The sequence below is a fragment of the Triturus cristatus genome, chromosome 12 (assembly GCF_964204655.1).
Source record: "Triturus cristatus chromosome 12, aTriCri1.1, whole genome shotgun sequence".
Taxonomy (NCBI): Eukaryota; Metazoa; Chordata; class Amphibia; order Caudata; family Salamandridae; genus Triturus; species Triturus cristatus.
Genome location: NC_140595.1, coordinates 23112505 through 23136973, shown reverse-complemented (window position 1 = coordinate 23136973; position 24469 = coordinate 23112505). Strand labels below are relative to the sequence as shown.

Sequence of the window (24469 nt, the reverse complement as noted above, 5' to 3'; positions counted from 1 at the left end):
ATTCATCCTTATTGGAATCGGTTATCAAATATATAATTAAAACTACCATTAAAGAAGACAATAAAACACTAGGAAAGTTGAACGACCCCTCTGCAAGACTGCACTGGAGTGTCATTTCATCTGCTGTAACATGCTGTAAAGTATATACATTTCCTGTAATATTTTTCAGATCAGCTCTACTGGTCTCAATGGTCGACGTGGAGTTCCTGCTCGCGCGCTGCCTGTGGCATGCCTGGCATCCAGATCCGACAGCGCACCTGTCTGAATAACCAGCCCCCACTGCTGCCACACCTGCCCAGGTGTGAGGGCCAAGCCACGGAACGCAGGCCCTGCCAGTCTGCACCATGCGCAGGTAACACACATCAAAAAATCAGGGGCATTGCAAGCGTGCTACTCACCCGTGAGGGTCTCAAGGCACTGGTGGGTGGAGGGGGGGTAAGCAGATTCATTCAGTCGAAGAGCCAGGCCTGAGTGTCTTGCTGAAGATGTTGAGGGAGACAGCGCATATGACGGCGATCTGGAGCTCATTCCAGGTCTTGGCCGCGATGTGGGAAAAGGCTCTTCCGCCTGTTCTGGCTCTGCAGATGCGCAGGGTTTCAGCGAGTACAAGGTCGGCAGATCGAAGGTTTCTCTTGGGTGTGTGGAAGGAGATTCTCGCGTTGAGGTATTGGGGTCCGGTGTTGTGGAGGCATTTGTAGGCGCGGGTGAGTATCTTGAAAGTAACTCTCTTCTCGATGGGGAGCCAGTGGAGGTTCCGCAGGTGTTGGGTGATGTGTTCGTGTCGGGGGATGCCGAGGACGAGTCTGGCTGCGGCGTTCTGTATGGTCTGGAGTTTGTGGAGCAGAGACCAGTGGCGGTGCGTCCATTGGGGCGCAGGGGCGGAGCCCCACTTACCGCGAACGAACGCACGCAGAGTCGCAGACTGAGACCAGCAATGCAATAATATATTATTATTGCAAGGCAATGAATGCGAGCGTCGGACAATGAAGGGGGTGGGGCCAGGGGGCGAGGCGAGCACTGACAGTGACACAGTGAGTTGATTGACAGCGGCAGCGGGCGGCTCGCAATTTATCTGCGCATGCTCGAGTTTGTCTCACGACAAGCACGAGCATGCGCATTCGCCGCACTGTAGCCATGTGTACTACTAAGTGAGAGGAGGGGGTCGAGAGGCTGAGGGTTGCCTCTGCAGCAGCCCCTCCGGGCGAGCCCTATCCGTGCTCTTTCGCCAATCCAGGGCAGGCGCTGCTAATGCAGCGTCTCTGGATTGGCTGAGAGAGCCTGAGACTGTCTCGGCAGCCTAGGAGTAACTGGATTGGGTGCCGCGCAACTATGGCCAATCACTGTGGCTTAGTCTGAACACAGTGACAGTGATTGGCCATGAGGTGCGCTGCGCACTCAATGCATCAATCTGTCACGTCATCATGCACGCGGTGGTGCCACTGCCTCTGCGTACACACCTCGTGGGTTGACTCCGACCGACCGACTCGTCGTGGTGGTGGTGGTGACAATTTTTTCTGTTGTGTAGTACTACACTGCAGTGCTGAGTCTCTACTGTTGTCCCCCTGGGCCCTGACTTGGTGAGTACTGTCGTTTTCGATGTGGTTTCCCCAGCATTTGTAATGCGATGGTGTTTTACTTTACTTCAGCTACCAATGGGACTTTTCTGGTCAATGTAAGGCCCCAGGGGCGCTGCACAGGGACCCTGTCTTTTGGGGGAGGCTGTGATCGGTGTCCAAGGAGTCTGAGGAGTGCCTACACTGTCTGCATCCTCTCCGGATCAGACTAGTACTAGTGTCTCTACTGTTCCCCCAGAAGCAGAGGTGTAAACTGTAACCAGACCTCAGCCAGCGGCTCGCGCCTTCCACGTACTGAATAATTAATGCGCGGTTAATTGAGGCTTTTAGCGGCTGTGAAACCGGATGAGAGCCGGCCGCATGCCTGGATGTGACGATCCTGGGGCGACAAGCGAGCCGTGCCTCTTCTACGGGAAAGGAGGGTGGGGGCAGCGGTAGACGTAGGATAAGGTCAGAGCGTGTACTTGGGGCGGGGAAGGCTGCGGTCAGGAGTGGGTGACTGACTGCAGGACTGCCACAGAGGGAGGGAGTCCTAGGGGATGTATTCAGAGTGCGCTGGAATCTGCCGCCACCTGGGATATGCAGTACCTACTGACACCCTCAAATACAGAATACTATTACCAAGAAATATTGTCACACTTTGTAAATGTTCTTCGCCATCATCCCTTGTGTTCTGGGCTGCGCGAGCCCACCTCCACGAGCCCCCGTCTCACCAGCCCTCTACACTCCTGCTGCTCACGCGTGGTTCACCCCACGCTCCCCAAAAGTCAGTTACAACAACTGTGATTGAGAGTCTCTTGATTTTCAAATATTGCCTCGCGTAGGACCACCAGCCCTGGCTGACTTTCAAGTCATGTCTTGAAATATTAACGGCCTCTTTGACCACATCAAACTCATGGCAGTCCCTAGCTTTGCCAAATGATTCACACCAGAAGTACTGCTAATGTAGGGCACCCACCTACTAGTCTCCAACTGCCACTTCCTACATAGATTTGGCTATGACCAGGTCTTTCACACTGGTTTCACTAGGGGATCTAGGGGGGTTGTACATACCCCTTCACAAACATGTCCGGCTCGTGGGGATGTGAACCTTCCAGGAGTCACATGGTGACTATGTGGGAATTGAGGGATCGGTAGAGGGGAAACATGATAATATCCTATGCATCTACATACCACCCCAACTGGACACAGAAGCACTCACTGTATTACCACCACGATCCTAGGGTGTTATGTTTTCCTGTGCAGGACTTAAAAGGTGGCACTTTCTTCAGTTGGGAGAGGATGTGGTCCGTCAACTAGACTGCCGACTTTGGTGCTGGAAACCTCGGGGTCGCGTCCTGTGATTCTGGGCAAATCACTTAATCTCCCCATGCCTGAATGTGCAATGTAAATAGGTGCTAATTATGTAAAGCGCTCCAATACCTTCGGGTCGAGTTTGCGCTATATAAATATGCAAAAAATAAAATTAACGTGAGCCTTTAGAACTGCAGAAAATGATGCATTAAGTGTTTGAGAGTGTGTCAAGTCTGTTAAAAGCGACAGAGTCGCATCATTTCTGTGGTCCAATCTAGAAATAACTTTAGCCAAGGCCCAGTGTGAAGCGCCCAAGTAAGTATCAGCAGCGCAGGCTTCAGTGCTCAATGGATGGGGGTGGCTCGGCTGTGGTGTTGGATGTGGTGGAGTTTTATTCTGTATTGTGCTTTGCTGAGTTTATGAAACTTTTTTGTCCTTTTCTGCTGACTGTAAGATTTTTACTCTGCTGTTTGTCATAAAACCTGCTGCAGGATCGGACATTTGATTGAAACGTACATGCCACCATTTCAGAAGAGCAAAGTGGGAGATTGTAAAAAAAAAAAATCGGGAGAATGGGGCCTTGAATCGAGTTACTGTCATGTGTGGGCTTTGTAAGTGTGCTGCAGCAGGATCGGACATTTGAAACGCAAATTCACGTGTTTTTTTATCACCTTTCAGTGCCTTGTCTTTGCTGGCTTTAATTCATAAACTTAATATGGAAAAGTCACTTGGAGAGACAGTGGCTTTACTTAAAATTGTCATAACCACTCCTATGACAACAGTCGAGGCAGAACGATGTTTTTCAGCCTTAAAGAGGATTAAGACATTCCTGAGAAACACCATGCTTGAGGAAAGACTCAATGCTTTGGCAATGCTCTCTGTAGAGAGCAAGCTAGTTCAGAAAATCCCGGACTTTAACACAAAAGTTATTGAAAAGTTTGCTGCTCTTAGAGAGAGACGTGCTGATTTCATTTACAAAAAGTAAACAATTTTGAATGCTGCTACTTTGCAACCAGTTTATTTGTTAAATAAAAAACATCTGTGAGTGAGGTACTCAGAAATGCATTGTATCTCGAAGTCTGTTATGAAGCTCTGTGGTTGTACACTGAATAAGCAGCTACCTATGTTATATGACATCTCTTTATTAATGTTATACCTGCACTTTCACAATTGCTTTATTAACCTTCCTGCTTTCTCAAATTTGCTTGAAAATGCACCATTTTTCTTCTCTTTTTTCAAAATTTTCTCGGGGGGAGAACCCCCCCGAACCCTCCTTATAGGGGTTCGGGCTCGCTCGCTGCGCTCGCTCGCAACAGTGAAGTATACCAATCATCTTACGCCCTACCACTTTAAAATGTCACCAGCCGCCCCTGGCAGAGACTTGTTGATCCCGGCATAGAGGGCATTTCCGCAGTCCAGTCTGCTGGTTATAAGTGCGTGGGTGACGGTTTTCCTTGATTCGGGGGGGGATCCATTTGAAGGTCTTTCGGAGGATGCGCAGGGTGTTGAAGCAGCTGGAGGCGACGGCGTTGACCTGTCGGGTCATGGGGAGGGAGGAGTCGGGTACGATGGTGAGGTTTCGGGCATGTTCCATGGGGGTGGGAGGGGTGCCGAAAGTGGTGGGCCACCAGGTGTTGTCCCATGCAGAGGGGGACGGTCCTAGGACAAGGACCTAAGTCTTCTTTGAGTTGACCTCAAGGCACTTGCTGCCCATCCAGGATGCGACGTCCTTCATTCCTTACTGGAAGTTGAGTCTGGTGGTGATGGGGTCCTTGGTGGGGGAGAGGATGCGCTGGGTGTCGTCGGCGTAGGATACTATGCTGAGTCTGTGCTGTCTGACGATGGCGGCGAGGGAGGCCATGTAGATGTTGAAGAGCGTGGGGCTGAGCGAGGATCCTTGGGGTACTCCACAGTTGATTTCAGTGGGTTCGGAGCGAAAAGGTGGCAGTTTGATTCTTTGGGTTCTACTGGTGAGGAAAGAGAATGTCCAGTTGAGGGTGGATCCCTGTATGCCGGCGTTGTGGAGTCTGGCGGTGAGTGTGCGGTCGGAGAAAGTGTCGAACGCGGCAGAAAAGTCGAGTAGGATCAGGGCCGCGGTGTGTCCTTGGTCAAGGAGGGTGCGGATGTCGACGGTGGCGGCGAGTAAGTCGGTCTCGGTGCTGTGGTTGCTGCAGAATCCGGATTGGGAGTTTTCTTCGTTCGATTCATTTTGTTAGATGGGTGTTGACGGTCTTGTCGGGGACTTTGGCCACGAAGTGGAGTAGGGAGATGGGTCGGTAGTTCTGGAAGTCCGTGGGATCTGCTGAGGGCTTCTTGAGCAGGGATCTGACTTCTGCACATTTCCAGTTATCAGGAAAGATGCCGGTCTTGAAGGTAGCGTTGACGGTGCATCGTAGTTCTGAAGCAATGGCGGTGGGGGCTCTGGGAAGGGGTGGTGTCCGTGGTTTAGCTGGGGGGCTTGGTGAATTCCTGGATGACGCTGAAGAGTTCCTTGGAGTTGCTGGAGTTGGTGAGGATTTTGTTTTGGATGAAGGTCCTTTTGGTGGATCTGATGCATTGGTGGTATTCTGTCATGGAGTTCTTGTAGGTGGCACAATCTTTTGATGTTTTTCTATTTCTCCAGTTCTTCTCGAGACGTCTGCAGGCACATCTGGATTCTTGGAGGTCGGCGGTGAACCGTCTGTCGGGGTTACGTAGGGGTGCGAGCTTGTCTGCGCAGTTGGAGATCCATCTGTGGAGTTCTTTGGCTGCGAAGTTGGCGTTGGTCGAGGTGGTGGGGGTGTCGCGGTGGAGGGTGGAGTTGAGCTGCTTCTCTGTGACTTTGCTCCAGTTCCTTTGTGGATGGCATGGTGCAGGTTTTGACAGTGTGGGTCTGACGATGTGGAAGTGTATGCTGTGGTGGCACCGTGACAAATATGCATGTTGTGAATGTGCAACACAGGCTTGCGGACTGCAGGCAATGTGTGCATGTGTGTGCAACGGATGTATGACATGAGGGTAGCATACAACAGCGCTGTATGCATGTATTATAGGTGAGTCTCACGATGTGTACCAAACCCAGTGCTTAATTTGAGACAGTGGTTTCCAGTGCTCGGCACTCACACTTAATTGTCAACTCCGGGGCTTGTAACAGTCTGCCACATGATGGCGCTGCCAGTCTAATTCAACAATGAGCACAACAACAGTTGTTTATTAATTCAATATACATTAAAAATTACTACTGACTGCCGCCAAAGCCATTTTTATAGCTTTAGGGGCTTGAAATAGGCTGGAATGTCACACTTGTAGGAGTTTGATGAATAGTAATTGTGTTGGTACTGTCATTGGCAGCGCTGGTAGAGGAAAGCGGTGGTGCAAGCTACAGTGGCCTCCTGATTCTGTGCTAAAAAAAGGTGCCAAGTGCCGCAAAGAACAGCCGCTCAGGTTCTCGTCTTTTGGATTATTCCAGAGCTCCAACAATATGATTTTTGAGTGAATAGTCTTTAATGATGTGACCGGGCATTATGGTGTAATTTGGGCAATTTCTCACAAGTGGAAAGCAGAATGCCGGAACTTACGTGCAATTTCGTGGGTTACGAACATGCGGGGCATAGTTTAATGTACCAGGGCAATGGGTGCAGGTGATAAACATGCAGCTCTAGGGTACACACAATGCAGTCAAAGACAGGTGCTACACCTGGGTCTCGGAGGGTGAGGAGGTGATATCTAGAGAGAGTTACGGCGCCACGCCCTCCATACCGGTAAGATGGCGGATTGACTCACCACTGATGAGATGTTCTTTTGAACCTGCAAGACAAAAGTTCACATCCTAGCAGGGTGAAGTTAGCCTGCCATTACTCCAACTTTGAAGAAATGACCATCATCAGATTGTGTATCAAACAGACCTAACATTTAAAAATTGAAAGAACGCGTGGTTTGTGGTGGGCGCCATATTGACAGATCATGACAATATGAATCTGGGCACTGGAGCACGATGCGTGTTGATCTGAAAGCTCTAGCAGGATCTATCTTCACACATGCAGAAATACAGAGACCATCATTTAAGGTGCATCATTAACCCCAAATATGTGCAGCAACTCATCTGACTAAAATTACAGAATTTAGCTCTGAACTTAAATCAAGGCCTCGCAAGTATTTACTGCTAAAGAAAACAAGCATTTGCAATGCAATAGGGCTCGCATTTACGCGAGACCTATTGCTTTGCAAATGGTAGTGATCATGGACAACGGGGGGGGGGGGCAGCACGGACAACGTGAGTGTGAAGGCACCTCGAGCATGACGACAACGGGAGGGATGGCGAGGAGGTTATTTGAAGGCACGGATAACGGGAGAGGGGGGAAAGGCACAAACAACGGGAGGGAGGAGCGGATGTGCACCAAAGTACATCGTGCCTGCAGTAGGACAGCTGCCATTGTCAATAAAGTAAATAGTGCTCACACACTAGATAAAGCATGCCAGGTTAGGAGCGAAGTAAAAGGTCCAGTCCTTATGGGCGGCAACAAATGGAGACAGTGCAGTACCGAGGCGGGACTTACAAGCCTCATAATGAATCAGATGCCAGCGTTTACCAAGGACATTGACACCAGCCACTTACAAAAATGGGCGGAGAGTGGGTGAGGCTTCCGCAGCACTTCCACCACATACCCTACTACAGCATGCCTCGCACAGCGAGCAGTGCATGCGCGCTGCAATGCTAGGCTCGATCTAAAAAGGCTGGTTTACCAACTAAGCTCTCTCACAAATTGGGGCTTTCCTCCAAATCCTAACTTTAAGAAACTCTGACAAAGTTGGGTCAATAACATAAAATTTGGCGTTGTATTTGTAAAATTATATTTGTGTCTTGAAAGTTTTGCAACAAACTTTAGACACCTCCAGTGAAATTCCATGCAAACACAAGAAGATGATGGCCTGTGTTCCTGAGTCCCTGCAAACAATGTCTTTATAGGTCAATTTTCCTTTTTTTGTGGAAGAATTTGGGTGAGAAAAGGTACGTTTTGCAGATTACTGTTACTTACAAATACACTTTTTGCACCAATTTTTACCCACTATTTTTTTCACTTCAGTAAAATTCGTACACCCCTGCATAAAACCAAAATGTCCAGAATTTGTTTTAGAAAAATCAATACCAAATATTCCTAAAGGGGTCAACTGCAAACAAGATATTTGCGCGTTTGATTTCCCTAAGATAAAGAATCTGCGGGAAATCTTCAGATGGCTGTTTTGTGACCTCTTCCGTAAACGTTTCAGTCTTTACATCAGCCCTTGCAGATATATTTTCTGCAACTTACATTACCTTTATTGATTCTAGAGTACATCCGAAGATGCACAATTTATCCTGGTTCCACCTTTTCGGAACAGAAGGCCAAAAACCCTACACAGCCCTACTGACCTGTGAAACAAATGTTGTCCCTTACAAAAGTCGTTTAGAAGTAGAAAATAATGGGACAGAAAAGAATATTTACATGAAAAATTTGTAAAACTCTTACATACTCTTCTGAGTTCTCAAGCAACTTTTCCCAGGCTGCACTTACGGTGGAAATAGCAGCCTCGTGCAACCACTTAACACAACAGAACTATAAGATTTTTAAATTAAATGAAATAAATGTTTGCCTTAGGATCTTGTTTTATATTGTTCTGTTAAATCAATAAATTCTATTGTATTTTAATTGCATTGACATACCACTTATTGCCACTAACAAGGCACATAAGTGCTTTATGGAGAGGCGCATTTCTGCATCATATTTTGCGTTTTGTTTAGCGTGCGAGGAATGTTCCGTTCCGCCTGCAGAACTGGTGGAATTTTTACCACTCCACGTTACTCTTTACTGCAGCATTCTGGCCAAATTCCACCAATCACCGCGTGGCGGAATTTTTCTCCTGCAAGGGTCAGAATATGTGAGCAGGAGAGCGCAAGCGAGATTTGGCGTCCCATAGTACGATTTTCTAACACGGATAAGAGGGCTGCGGCTCAAACAGATCTGCTGCAGCTCAGGTAGATTTTTTACTCAAGCGGCAGTATAATCAACTCAAATGGCCATGCGCTCTTGCGCAACACATAGTGCCATTTGCACTGATTTTTAAGGGTACTTGCACTACTGAAGCTAAATTGCCGAGCAAGCTGCATATTATCTACCCGTTGGCAGAATTATGTGGATTTTTGCGGAGTTCTTATCGAACTCTGCAGAATTATGCAGTGTGAAACTTCAAAAATTTCGCCTGCCCCTAGTTTTGTTCATGTAAGATAATTTACTTAATATAAAAGAAGGTTCAGTTTAATTCCACACACAATGCACGGGTGTTACAAGGTCACACTTGTAGCGTCAGTGCACTAGACAAATGCAACACTAAATAGTATTCAGGCTTTTACTGGTCGCTCACTTCCCAGAATGCCATACCACCCATGTCATTTCCTGTTAGAAGTGATGCAAGGCAGGTCTGAAAGCAAGCACAACTGCCTGTCAAAGAAGCCAAAGCCACAAAAGAACAACTATTGACCTAAGCTGGCTACTAAATACACACATTTCTGAATACACACAGTTCCGAGACTGCCAATGAAATTCCTTTTCAACTTATAAAAATGCATCTGGTTCTGTTCTGTTTTTTAATGCAAATTCATCCAGCGGTTACTTCTTCAAAAGGTATTTTCCATAACTCTCTCGGTTCTATCCCGGAACCAAGAACCCTACCTCCGGTATTAGTTAACCGGTCTATTTCCAGCCTCAATAGGCCCAGTGTACTCTTAAAGTGGGAGACCGTGGCATGAGACTGAGGTTGGAGGGTGCAGGGTGGTCTGCCAGAAGAAACCTCAGAACATCTGGTTTTCACATAGAGAATAATGCATTTAATGAGCAATTTCCATGCAAAAGACAGAGAAAAATGGTAAATTAATACAAAAATGCCCTGGACAAAAAAGGGCACAGGCATGTAAAATTGAAGACTATTTGCTGTTATTGTCAGTGGAAAGAACACAGGATATGGCTCAATGAACAAACCTAGTGCCCCACATCTCCTTGACCAATTAAAAAAAAGTGATGGATAGAAAATCTTTAGCTTACCTCTGGAATCCACTAATAATTCCTATGAGCAGCACTCTAATGCATCAAATGCTATATGCTCATGCCTTTTTAGGTCAAGCCTCGACAGCGCTTGCGCTGTCTGGAGACTTGTTGTATACGCTTTGTTGGTTTACATCTGGCCTATTGCTTTTTATTTGTTACTTGGATTGAACTTCCAAACTGCTTGCTTACTATTGGTGAATCCTTCCTCTTTGTCCCTCCTTTTTGTCTTTTGTTTCCTCCCACGAAACAGCGACCAAGTACTATAACTTTACGCTTTGGTTGTTTAGCTGTTTGTTATTTGGATTTTTTTTCTTTCTTTCCTGCTTGTGTTACTGTTTGCCTGTGTTAATCTTCGGCACCCGTAGCTGCTTGCATTTTAATGCAGCATTCGTCCCTCCCACCTCCTGCAATGTTGCTGCATGCCCGCCCCACCTAACCCCGCCTTGCTTTTTGTTTTTTAACATTCTCTCTGCAAAGCTGTTCTGCCAGGTTTCCGTGGAGTGCATGAGGCACTGCAGTCCCTCCCACTCCCCCTTGTTAAGCATGGCGGTGGCTTCGAGAGGCCGCATGCTTTTCTTGCACGTGCCTGCTTGTTACTTTTTGCTTAAGATCAGCGTGGTGCCCGCTTCATGGCTGCCGCATTTCATCTTCAATCATGGCGGTCACTTCGGGAGAACACGTGACTTTCTTTTGTCCTGCCCGGTGCGGCAGGCCACATTCTCTTAAAAATGTTGTTTTCCTACAGTGTTGCCCTGTCTCTGGTGCCAGCTGGTCTTTGTGTCAACTCTGTAAGTCGAGCCAAACTCTGCTTGCCGGGAGGAAGCCCGAGGATTTTTATGCTGAGCTGCCACTTTTTATGTATCTGGCTCGTCCAGTGCTCCAGCTGAAATGATACTGATGCTGCAAAGTCAGGGCTTAACAAAACGCACAGATCAATACAGCTCTGTAAAGCGATCAAAAGAGATATGTTGAAGTTGGTGGTTGTGAAGGAGAGCTCATGTAAAGCGCGAGTACAGCTCCCCTTGGCTATAGGAGGGCTCAGGGGTTGGGGCAGATGTCTCAGCTTCAGTCACTGAGTTTACAGATTTCTTAATCGAAAATGTATTCTCACATCATGCTACACGACTCGCCCAGCGTATTTCATTAGAATTGGTAAATTAATTTACCCCAAGTTGCTAATTGTTATTGGATGTCATTGTGGTTATGACCGGCACTTGGACTTGGTTCACAATTTATAATACCCTATTGCCACAAGCACAGTTCCGGTGAGAGCTGACCTTGTGGGTGACGGTCACCTCACTGGATCTGGTTATTTGAGTGATTGTCTCCTTGCCGCCACCCCCTTCCGCTAAACTGGTTGGCTCACTTAAGTCCATTTACACCTCCATTTATTATTTTTGGTAATTAAAGAATGGGCCCACCACACTGGGCATTGCTATTTTATGTTTCGAGAGGAATTGAAAATTCCCAGCACAACATTTAATTTGGGGATCTACCCACTGTAAATGGAGTTAAATCATATTAATTGTTCAAAATATAGCATCTGAACGCACTGGCTTGAGTTAGGTAAAACAGTACAGGCGATTAGAATGCATTTTTTTTTGCAAATCTGTTTTTATTGGTTTTGTAATTTGGTGAGAAAGTACATTGTACGGCAGCATGCTTTACACACAGTGAGTCATAAACTTATACAGGTTGGCAAGTCATGCCGGCAGTCAAGAGGATATAACCTGCTGTCTGGTTGCGCGCCAACCACCTTCCGCTTAGGAGCCGGCCACATTGTCCTTTTCAGTTCCAGTGTCATCTCTTGAGGAGGGGCCATCGCCACCACCTACCAGCCATTGAGCCGTACATGGAAACTCATGTCGCCTACATAACTGAGGCGTCAATAAAGACAGAAAAGTTACATGCAATACAAAAAGAAGAACCCATAACAGAGGTAGCGTGAACAGTGATTCACATAGTGTGCTCCTTCCCCCTTCCTACCCCGACTCCCCCCCCCCGAACCCCCGGATCGCCCCTCCCAGCTCCCACGGATGCAATTATCCCCAAGTGTTCGCAGACGCCCCATCTTGGCGATTAGAATGCATTTTTCCAACACTTAAAACACAAATCAGCCTTTTTACCTCCTCATTTTTGTGTAGAATGGAATCATTAGTTTCTAAAATTGGCACGGTGTTCATTTGCCACTCTTTGACCTATTATATTTCATTCCCGCGGATTGTTTTCGATTCATCAATTTCATGCTCTCAGTGCCGCTCTTGTACCAGGTTTTAATTCATTCCGAATAATCATGCACGTGAATGTGAGGACTTAGGTTTCGCATATATATATATTATTTTTTGCAGAGTTTTATATAGCGCGAACTTGACCCGAATCCAATCAGGTATCGGAGCGCTTTAAATAGCACCAGTTACATTACATGAGGTCACACATTCATTATTTGTTAGGCACGGGGAGATTAAGTGATTTGCCCAGAATCACAGGGTGTTTAGCGTCATTACCGAGACGCAAACCCAGTTCCCCCAGGTCCGAGGTCGAGCGCCCTCACCGTTAGGCCAACTCCTCTCCCCTATATTGCTAACAGTGTGTGTACTTGAGACTAAATTAAATATTACCCGCATTGCGATTTTACTCAACCTTTGATAAATTCTTGCTACGTTTTTTGTATTAAGATTTGATGTGCTTTCTACCTTGGACTAGGGCTGTACCGACTGCCATGACGATGCTGGCTTCTCAGAATCCCACCATCCATTGCCGGTACACATTTTTATTTACCCTCGCCTCACGCCCTGTCCCCAGCCCCCATTACCAGAATGGACTGCAGCCTCTTCTACAAACGGATGTTTGAAGGCTCTCCATTGTCTGAGCCTCACTTCACGTTTGGTTACTGTGGTTGAGACAGAGTGCGACATTGTGGTATCACCCAGAAGTTTATGTGCAAACATGCAATTATAAGGGCTGATTTAGATCTCGGCGGATGGGTTGCTCTGTCAAAACAGTGACTGATATCCCGTCCACCGAAATATAAATCCCATAGGATAAAACGGGATTTATATATCGGTGGATGGGATATCCGTCACATTTGTAAAGGAGTAACCAGTTTGCCGAGCCCTAAATCATGCCCTAATAGAAACTTATTGAAGGGCAGCTTCTTAATGCCTTCCACATACAGAACACATGCACCTTCTTTTGAGTCTGTGCCAGCCAGTAGCTGTGACTTCAACAATGCCACTCATCAAGAGGGCTAGAATGGTAGGTTCCTTTAGAGTCTGAAGTCACTGTCAAGAATATACTTTGCATTTTTGTGTGTGTGTTTTTTTCTCTTTTTTATCCACAATTTTTTCTCCATTCGGGCACTTCAAGGCACTTCTAAGTCTTTTGGTATGGGCTCTTTGTCTGTAGTCAAGTCAGGAAAGTCTTAATTAATGGTGATCACCAAAGAAGATTTTGGCATTAGATCTTCTAACTAGTGTTAGGTGAGCTCATTGGACAGTTTATGGTAGAAGAGTTGTGTTCCTTTTTAGAGTTTGTCAGCTTTGTGTGCTGAATGCCATCTTGACAGCTCTTTCGATGCCACCCTGGGTAGTTCTGATGTGGGCTCTGGGCAAACTGGAGGTGCTGGCACAGTACCCTAATGGATCCCAAATATATTTCCTATGGTTAACACAGATATTGGTCCTGTACTTTACCTGATTAGGTAAGCTATCCATTATAATAATCCTATTCTCATGCAGTTAATCCAGTGCTTAATTTGAGCCGGTGGTTTCCGGAGCTCGGCACTGGCACTTAATTGCCAACTCTGGCACTTATAACAGGTGCCACATGGTGGTGCTGTTTGTATAATTTTAAGATGAGGAGATCAACAATGGTTTATTAATGCAATATACATTAAAACAATTAATACTTGCCACCCAAACCAATCTTATGCATTGAACAGTTGGAATTGTCACACTTGATAGTGTGATGGCAGTGCCGGCAATGTGAGGTGGAAGCTGCCGTGGCCTCCTGACGAGGGACCTGGCACTTAATTTTTACAAATTAAGCAGAGAGTTAATTCTGGATTTGTATGCCAACTGTCTGCTCTAACCCTTTTGTTTCAGTAGTGGACAGTCAGAAGCCTTATCATGCCTTGCCAGAAGGGTGTTTAGAGTTACTCCCAGTTAGCAGTCTGGTCGAAATGTAGACAGTGTTCCCTTTTTGCCTCTTGGCTGTTACTGAACTCAAGCAGAAAAAGGAAGCAGGATTACCCAACCAACCAGAACTGCCACACACCAGAGAGCTTGTGCATTGTTGCTGCTTATTAAATTCAGCTTATTTTTGTTGGCTGCAACAAAGCTTGCTGGGTGATAGCCAAACGTGGCAGACACATTTTAGTTCACATGCTGGATAAGCCTGTGCGAGGGGGTGCTTCGGCTGAGGGGGGGGTTCTTCGGCTGAGGGGTTGCTTTAGGTGACGTCGGCCTATTATTTGAAGCTGAGAGATGTCCTCTTCACATTGGGGTTTGGGTGAGGGGCTGGCTTATGGCATTTGAAAAGGATCCCTTTGGCCCCACATCAGCTGTAGATTAGTGGTGTTAAACATGAGTCTGCTGGTTCCTTTGTAAGTTCATGATCCTAAAAAAAACAGGAAACCTGTGACATGTATGTCTCTGGGCAAACATTCATCCCATTGAACTGTATTGCTAGCAGAGTTTCAGCCACCTTTCACAATGAGTGAATACAGTGTACCAGATGGTTCATGGGTTACACTGTTTTCCTAAAACTTCACTTAAACCTAGGATTTGATTGATTTCACCCCTGAGTGTAGAAGCTATTATTAATGTGTCCACACAAAGCTTGCAGTTCTGGGAAGCTTTTCATCATAACTTGAAAGTGAAGACATTTCTGTGGTTGTCAGCAGGATATGTTAAGTAAATGCATGGTTTTAAAACCTTGAAATCAACAGCCTCCGTGATATAGCAGGTAAAGAAATGGGCAAGAAGCTCTCATTCCACTATAACTCACAGAAAAAAGAAACACTGCCGGGTCATGATGCGAACCCACAGTCGCCAAGAACAAAGTCCACGACGGGATGAAGGCTGTTGCCAGCTGCCTCAAGTTAAACTCCGAGAAGACCGAAGTCCTCTTCATGGGTAACACCCCCTCTGCCTGGGACGACTCCTGGTGGCCCGCAGCAGCAATTGGAAAACCTCCACAAACCACGCAAGAAACCTCTCCATCATCCTGGACTCGTCACTCACCATGAGCCCCTGGATCAACGCCAAGTCATCATCCCGTTTCCACACGCTCCGCTTGCTTCAAAAGATCTTCAAGTGGGTCCCCACGGAGTCCAGAAAGACGGTTACACACGCACTCATCAACAGCAGAATTGACTACGGCAATGCATCACCCAGAAACTCCTCAAGAAACTGAACTTTCAGAAAGCCTCGCCCAGACTCATCCCCTGCCACAGCCACATCACTGGCCACCTGGGAGACCTCCACACACGCCTACAAAGCCCTCCATGATGCAGGACCTGCGTACCTTAACTACCGCCTCGCCTTCCCCGTACCCACCAGAGACCTCCGCTCCACCAAACTGGCCCTGGCTACCGTCCCACGTATCCTCAACATAATGGCCGGAGGAAGAGCCTTCTCCTACCTTCCATCAAAGACCTGGAACACCCTGCCTCTCCACCTCAGGCAATCACCATCGCTGCCGCAATTCAGGAAGGACCTCAAGACCTGGCTCTTTGAGTGAACCACAGCGCCTTCGACGGACCACCAGTTCCCCTAGTCCCCCAGCGCCTTGAGACCCTTATGGGGGAATAGTCGTGCTTTACAAGTCACCTGATTGATTGATGCGTGCACAGGGACACGTGTGCACCCTGATCATCATGCTAGGGCTAAAACTCAAATTAACCATGCGCATACATCATCACGCAGAAGCTGGATTTTAAACTTTTTTTCTTCACAGATGGTGGTCAGCATGGCAACAAGCTTCTAGTTTTTCTTTTTGCACATGAACAAGAACTGCCAAGTCATAAGGTAGGCTAATGCCTTTCAAAAGCAAGACCTATTAGCTTTGCCAATGTTTGTTTAGAAATGGATCAAGCATATGGCATTCAGCCTTGGCCAGGCCTCATGCAGATCGGTCTGCCTGACATTTCACCCCACATCCCCTCTGCCTAGAATCACATGTAATCCTAGAGAATTCCCTACCTTATTTGGTCTCATTGGCATCGTCTCAGGTTAAGACCCCGGGCTCGTGAGGTTGGAGCCCACATCCGGGCATGTTGCCATCAAGCACAATGCCCCCTTGGTACATGCCCTCCTTACAGCCGCACTTAATATATGCAGCAGCTTCTCTCCGCTACCTTAAATGTCGGGCACAGCTCCTCAGCAGAGTGGAGGGACATATTCGGACTATATTTGGAGGTCACAAGGAGGAAAACTGCATATGGAACAATCGTCAAATTTCAATGAAGAAATTAGACAAAAAAAATTAAATGGCCTCTACTTCAACAACATTGCCAGCTCCTGGTTCAAGGTGAAGCTTTTCATTCACCCAAAGTCAAACTAAAACTTCAACTTATTTGTTTATAATCATAATTTTCCACATATTCGAAACTCTTACACAGCAGACAGAACTTTGAACAAGCATTTGCAATGCAATAGGTCTCGCAGTTACGCCTAAAAGACAGTTCCTGTTTAAACAGGACCTCTAATTTCTTACTACCTTTCCTGCTAGCGTGGGAACAGAACTGAACTGATCGGGCCATGGGACAGAGGGTCAACACCAAAGATCATCTCCCAATATCAGGATCTCGGTTTCTCAAGCTTTCGTCATACACGCAGAATGATATAGCAGTAATCCAAGCTTCCCAAACACCAACACATCAAGAGCAGGTACTGTATAACATCTGCAGTGCAAGCTTTCCTCATACATACAGAATGATATAGCAGTTATCCAAGCTTCCCAAACACCAACACATCAAGAGCAGGTACTGTATTACATCTGCAGTGCAAGCTTTTCTCATACATACAGAATGATATAGCAGTAATCCAAGCTTCCCAAACACCCACACACCAAGGACAGGTTCTACATGGCATCTGCAGTGCAAGCTTCCCTCGTACACACAGAATGGTATAGCAGTAATCCAACCTTTCCAAACACCCACACACCAAGAGCAGGTACTGTATAACATCTGCAGTGCAAGCTTTCCTCATACATACAGAATGATATAGCAGTAATCCAAGCTTCCCAGACACCCACACACCAAGGACCGGTTCTACATGGCATCTGCAGTGCAAGCCTCCCTCGTACACACAGAATGGTATAGCAGTGATCCAACCTTCCCAAACACCCACACACCAAGAGCAGGAACTGTATGACATCTGCTGTGCAAGCTTTCCTCATACATACAGAATGATATAGCAGTAGTTCAAGCTTCTCAGATACCCACACACCAAAGAGAGGTGCTGCGTGGCATCAGTAGTGCAAGCTTCCATCATAAACACAGAATGGCATAGCATTAATTCAAGCTTCCCGAAACACCCACACACCAAGAACAAGTTCTACATGTCATCTGCAGAGCAAGCTTCCATCATACACGCAGAACAGATATAACAAAGGCAGAAGCATGCACGTATTCCCTCACACACACAGAACAAGTACACCAAGTACATCAACATGTACAAGCTTCCCTGACACACACATGTAGGAGGTATATTAGCATTTAAGGTATCCCTCAGACACAGAAGAGACCTTGGAAAGCCAGCAGCAGCCCGACCGTCTTTCTCTTTCTCGTGACTATCTCACTCTCTTGAATTTAGTGATGTTCCAAGACATTTTCTCAAAACCCAGCGGGGGGGATGGCGAGGGGGTTGTACAGCACACTACAGAGAGTAATTAACAATAGCAATGTATCAGAGAGGGTCCTGGGGTCTCATGTACTGAAAATGCATTCCATAAACTTGGGTGCAATTTGCGCACCGACTTTTATGGAATACATTTGTACTTTGCAAAATTAAGTATGGGCCGGTTCACGAAATGCAGAATCCTAAATGGTTGCAATTCAACTTATGTCATAAAATATTAATTAGATAGGTAGCAAATTGAGACCCACTATGATTGGCTACAATCACAGGAATGGTGGCCTGCTAGGGTCAGCAGACCACCACGGCTGAGATTGCTTTTCAAAAAGGCCATCTTTTTAAAGTGGAGCTTGTTTTCCAAAATGGAAAATGGGATGAGTTTAAAAAGAAAAATTAAATGTTTTGCAAACCTTTTTATTAGTAAGTAGTAGTCCCCTGAATACTCCTGAAAAAATGTTTTTTTAAACTTTCACAATGTGGTAAGAGTCCCTTTGGGACCCTTTCTCACGTGCAAATGGGTCACCGCCTCTTTTGAGGTGGTGGTAAAATATTAATGTTTTGCAATCGGATTTCAGTTGCGGAACACTAGTTCGTACCATAAAAAATCTGCATTTGGAAGGGACATCCTTAATTCGCCCCTGCCAAATACTGATTCGTAATGGTTTCCTAAACCTATTTTACGATTCAGAAAACTTTTACCAAATCATTAAATGGGCTTTGTTCATTTTAAAAAGGGTGATCGCTCTTGCAAACCCCCTGATGTACCAAATCAGAGGTTTTGCAAATGCTAAAAGCGTAAGTACATAAGGCGCTTGACCTCAGCACGGGTGCGAGTAAGTAAACAATGCCACCCTAAAAGTGAGTAGAGTGGAACATCCCTCTCAGCCAAGAGAGCTTTAGTTTATTACTTAAAGTCCCACCTTACGCCACCTCAGCGCAGAAGAGGGATGCTATATGCCAGGTCTACTTAGTACCATGCCAGTAACTGTTCACCACTGACCTCAACTCTTAACACTTCCTACTTCCTTCCCCACACAGAGGCCAAGTGGAGCCCGTGGAGCGCATGGACGCCCTGCACCAAGACCTGTGGTGGAGGCCGCAGGACCCGGAAGAGAAGCTGCGCCAGGTCACCCACGACGTCGCCCTGCGTAGGACGAAGCCTAGAGGCGCAGAAATGTGCAGTGTCCCCGTGCAAAGGTGGGTGACGTTTTCATTGCCGCTTGTAACCCCTGTACATGAAGGTCAAGGCAGCAAAAGGCTGGTTGTGTCACAGTGGGACCTGCCCTTGTCCATCATAGAGACATATTAACCCCTTCATTCCTGGATCAGACCTACCAACGAAGACAGTGTCACTGTGTGTCACACGATTTCGGCTCACATCACACAGTCTCCCGATGAGGAGCTGAACTCACACGGTGGCAGGGAACACGAGCTGAAAACCACTGTAAACAGTGGGTCTCCCGCTCATTTTCGGAGGCAGTAAGCAGCCGATATCCATTAAAAGGTGCCTCGATGACCATTTGTTTTGGGGTTTTTGGGAGGGGGTGGGGGACTTGGTGAGGGGCAGAGTGCCTCTGAAATAGCTCTCGACACCAGGCCCTGCTCCCTGCAAGGCCTGCCCCCTCCTCAAACGGTGAAGTTATTTCGTAAGTTGGCAGGTATGATGAAGTGTTGGCACACCCTCGTGCCAGACGTATACGAGCCAATAGACCCGGTTCAGGAAGGAGGCTCCCGATTTTTAAAGCCAAAAATCGCATACATTTAGCTTTCTCTCACCTGAAATAGTCCCCACTGCAATAAAAGTCAATGAAAACAACACATTACCCTGTTTATTTTCTTAAAATCTCCCTCTTTCTGCTGTCCCTATGTTGGCAAGTATGCAAGCCCCTCCCCTGCCTGCAATGACCTTCAGCACACATGCCTAGGACCCTTGACCATAACCTATGTATCACATAAGGGAGCATTAGGAACACCCTTTAATACCCTATAGGCATGTCTTTGGGGCAGACACCTCAGGCTTTTACTTGAAAAGGTTTTCACCAGACACAGTGGAGTAAGTGAAGTGTAAAACTAGACAGGAGGCTGGTCTCAGAGGCTGTAGTAACACAGAGGGTGCTGGATCTCAGCCTACCTTGAGCAGGTCTCTCCGCTGACTGGAGGCTGGTCTCAGAGGCTGGAGTAACACAGAGGGTGGTGGATCTCAGCCTACATTGAGCAGGTCTCTCCGCTGGCTGGAGGCTGGTCTTGGAGGCTGGTCTTAGAGGCTGGAGTAACACAGAGGGTGGTGGATCTCAGCCTACCTTGAGCAGGTCTCTCTGCTGACTGGAGGCTGGTCTTAGAGGCTGGAGTAACACAGAGGGTGGTGGATCTCAGCCTACCTTGAGCAGGTCTCTCCGCTGACTGGAGGCTGGTCTCAGAGGCTGGAGTAACACAGAGGGTGGTGGATCTCAGCCTACCTTGAGCAGGTCTCTCCGCTGACTGAAGGCTGGAGGCTGGTCTTAGAGGCTGGAGTAACACAGAGGGTGGTGGATCTCAGCCTACCTTGAGCAGGTCTCTCCGCTGACTGGAGGCTGGTCTTAGAGGCTGGAGTAACACAGAGGGTGGTGGATCTCAGCCTACCTTGAGCAGGTCTCTCCGCTGACTGAAGGCTGGAGGCTGGTCTTAGAGGCTGGAGTAACACAGAGGGTGGTGGATCTCAGCCTACCTTGAGCAGGTCTCTCCGCTGACTGGAGGCTGGTCTCAGAGGCTGGAGTAACACAGAGGGTGGTGGATCTCAGCCTACATTGAGCAGGTCTCTCCGCTGACTGGAGGCTTGAGGCTGGTCTTAGAGGCTGGAGTACCACAGAGGGTGGTGGATCTCAGCCTACGTTGAGCAGGTCTCTCTGCTGACTGGAGGCTGGTCTTAGAGGCTGGAGTACCACAGAGGGTGGTGGATCTCAGCCTACCTTGAGCAGGTCTCTCTGCTGACTGGAGGCTGGAGGCTGGTCTTAGAGGCTGGAGTAACACAGAGGGTGGTGGATCTCAGCCTACCTTGAGCAGGTCTCTCCGCTGACTGGAGGCTGGAGTAACACGAAGGGTGGTGGATCTCAGCCTACCTTGAGCAGGTCTCTCTGCTGACTGGAGGCTGGAGGCTGGTCTTAGAGGCTGGAGTAACACAGAGGGTGGTGGATCTCAGCCTACCTTGAGCAATTATCTCCGCTGACTGGAGGCTGGAGGCTGGCCTCAGAGGCTGGAGTAACACAGAGGGTGGTGGATCTCAGCCTACCTTGAGCAGGTCTCTCCGCTGAACAGGTACTGTAGTACTGAGGTACTGCGCTGGGTGGTAGGACACTCAACTCTCATGTAAGGTTTCTTCTCCCTGCAACGATACAAAAAAAAACAGTCAGTACCTCAGCTCAGCAGACTACACACCACCAGACACAATTGTTTGTTATCACACTGGCCTCATGGCTTTAGGGAGATGACTTGATACTGTGTTCTTGTCAGCAAAGGAGGCAGCTGACTGACAGCTGTCAGTCATCTGAGCCAGTCCTCTAAGTCCCGGAGCAGCCTCTGATTAGCACAAGACTCCGGCAGAGCTCCAGTGATGAACCCAGCTCAGGCCTCGGGCCGTGTTATGTTAAGAGCCAACGGGCATGTGCACCCGTATTCTTTCACCAACGCGGCACTTTAGTATTACAGAGGAGGCCGCAGACACTTCTTGTGCAGCATCTTGTGTAATACAGATGCACCATCACCGCTATCTTCAGGAGGTGTTCCCTCATTTGCATGAGGGCATGGATCCATGCACATGAGATGAGGTGGACTGGCCTTTCAGGTGTTATGGAGAGAACTCCCAGGGTGTGGGGGTCATTCATTTTTTGGTTCTCAAAAATAAACACTGGGAGGATGTTTCTGAAAAAAATAGAAAAACTTGAGAAAAGTTTGGTGCACGGCCATCAATACTGACAGTGTCCATGACAGCAGATCCATTCAATGACCGAGATGACCACTGGGCCAGTGGGAGACTTGGAGGACAGAGTACCATCAGTGTGATGGTAATGTCCTCTGCTGACCTTACGGACGGCAACCTCCTTCTTCTAATGAACGGGTAAGAAAAGGCCTTTGTACCCCAAAAAATTATGCCGGTTTGAAGAAATGTGGGCATCTTAAGAAATTTGAGCAGGTATTAAAAACATTTCCAATCATGATTATTGTTTCAAATTTCCAAAACAAGGAGGTATTCCAAAACATTTACTCCTCATGAACAGTAACGGCAGTAGATATCTTCCTATATTTTAAATTTATACAATGCACTAACAATGGTACAGTATTTAATTATGTGTCCATGAACAGGGTGCTGTAATGGCTTTTAAATTTGGTGATCTGAAGATGTAATGGGCATAGTTTGCACCACTGTAGGGAACACGTTTTACAAATCTGAATCTCATTTCAACATATTTTGTTTTTAGTTTGCCAGCTGAACTGCTACGTGGGACGCGCCTCCCCGGATTGCAGCAGGTGTATCTGCGATGACCATGTCCTCACGGGTCACGTGCTGAGCACAGAGGGGTCTGCGTTGGCCAATGCGAAGGTTGCCCTGGCGGAGAGCCCATTGGTCATTCTGGCCACGTCGGACCGGCGAGGGCGAGTCACGGTGCCAGGGATCTGTGCTGATGCCACATCCAACGTTACCATCACACTAGAGAACTACATCCCCGTCACAGTCCAGCCGGTCCTGAATGGGTCTGAGAGCTCCCATGTGCAGGCGGTCCTCAGAAGAGCAGGTGAGTGTTGACATTCATTCTTTGTTGATGTCCCCAACCATTTACTCCATGTCCAATCACACTGCACCCTCAAGGGGAGAGGAGTTGGCCTAATGACTAAGGCAGTCGACCTCGAATCTGGGCAACTGGGTTCGAGTCTCGGCAAGGACGCTGAACATCCTGCGACTCTGGGCAAATCACTTAATCTCCCCGTGCCTAACAAAAATTAATGTGTCCTCATGTAACGCAACTGGTGCTCATGTAAAGCGCTCTGATACCGGGACAAGTTTGCGCTATATAAAACCTGTAAAAAAACAAAAAAAGGTACGGTTGACGTGTGTGACATGCTCCAACCAAAGGATTCATGAATGGCTGGATTCCCCACGCTGAGTAGCGGAGAGGGGTCTCGAGTGAGATATTGTGGCAACCGAGAGTCCTACCTGATGTGAGATCCTGAAAATAGCAGACCAATATTACTCCTAAGAGGGAGTGTACGACTGAAGATCGAGATTATAAATGTTGTGACATAAGAGTATCATGGACAAAACATTGAAGCCCAAAATATCGAAAGGCAAGTGCATATAGAGAAAGTATAGATTTACTGTTCCTAATTTCTCATCGAAGTACATATATATCTATACATCTATATATTTATAGATCTATATAACTCTATGTCTATATATATATATATATATATATATATATATATATATATATATATATATATATATATATATATATATATATATATATATATATATATATATATATCAATGAGGGATAGCCTCGTCAATACAAATCCAGAAACCATAGAAAAGACCACGTGGTTGCAAATCAATGGTGGTTTCTTCAGATGTAAGGTATGCAAAGCATGCACACACGGGGTTAATACTAAAACCTACAAGGATGGGTTTAGTGATAGGGAGCACAAAATTGAGAAAGTATTAACGTGCAAAACAGAATTTGCTGTTTATGTGCTCCAATGCCCGTGTGCACTTAGATATGTGGGCAGTACTAAGCTAGAAGTTCATAAGCGCATCTTGCAACACCTCAGGGCAATTACGAACCAGGACAACACATACCCGGTGGCTCGTCATTTTAAGGAAGTACACCATAGCAACAACAGAGAATTATCATTCTATGTTATTGACACTGTACCAGCGAGCAGGCGGAGAGGTAACAGAGAAGCGTTGATTCGCAGATTAGAGACTAAGTATATACTCCGCCTTGACTCTAAATCCCCGGCTGGTCTTAATGTCACTGAGGATCTGCATACCGGTCTTAGTGTGAATTAGATACTTATTTGCATTTTGCACATTGAAGTGATCAATTGTCTATCGTAACATTATTGCAAATTACCTGTGCATACATGAAATTGGTTTTAGCAAAAAGAATTTTAAGGGGTTTTTAGCGTGTTGAGGTTGATATTTTATCATCTCATGTATTATTTATTATTTTATAGAGAGGAATGACCACCAATATTAAGCTTTATTGTTGTGGACTCTTATGATCTATATATGAATCTACATATCGAGATATAACTCAGCAATGCGTGATATTTCTTATACCCTGACACGATTGCACTTTAAAATCGTTTTGCACTGTATTTAATTGGACCTCATGATTTATATTGTACCTGTTTACCTGTATAGCGATTATCAACCTCTAGAAAACAATGGTGAATAATATGTCAAACGTATTATGATTGGTAACTTACCACTATTAGCTATTAAGATCAATGTGTGAGTATGACTGGGCTCAGTCTACCCACTCTATGTGTTTGCCTACCAGGAACTGGTGCTATCGTGTTTTAAACATTTAAATATTTAAGTATTATATTTTTACACTTTTTTGCACATTGCACTTTGTTACACTACCCTTTTCTCTGCACTGCTGCAGTAGACAAGATATAAAAATGTGATACTAAGAAAATGTGATGG

General features: G+C 46.6%; 1 protein-coding gene across 1 annotated transcript in view; it reads left to right on the top strand.

Annotated features, from left to right (window-relative positions):
- The window catches only part of CILP2 (cartilage intermediate layer protein 2), a 66699-nt gene that overhangs the window by 28073 nt on the left and 14157 nt on the right, over window positions 1-24469 (top strand). Inside the window, exons 4-6 of the mRNA XM_085638354.1 lie at window positions 170-352; window positions 18823-18981; window positions 22236-22550. Coding sequence (XP_085494480.1) covers window positions 170-352; window positions 18823-18981; window positions 22236-22550 — 657 coding nt within the window. The remainder of the gene's footprint in view (window positions 1-169; window positions 353-18822; window positions 18982-22235; window positions 22551-24469) is intronic.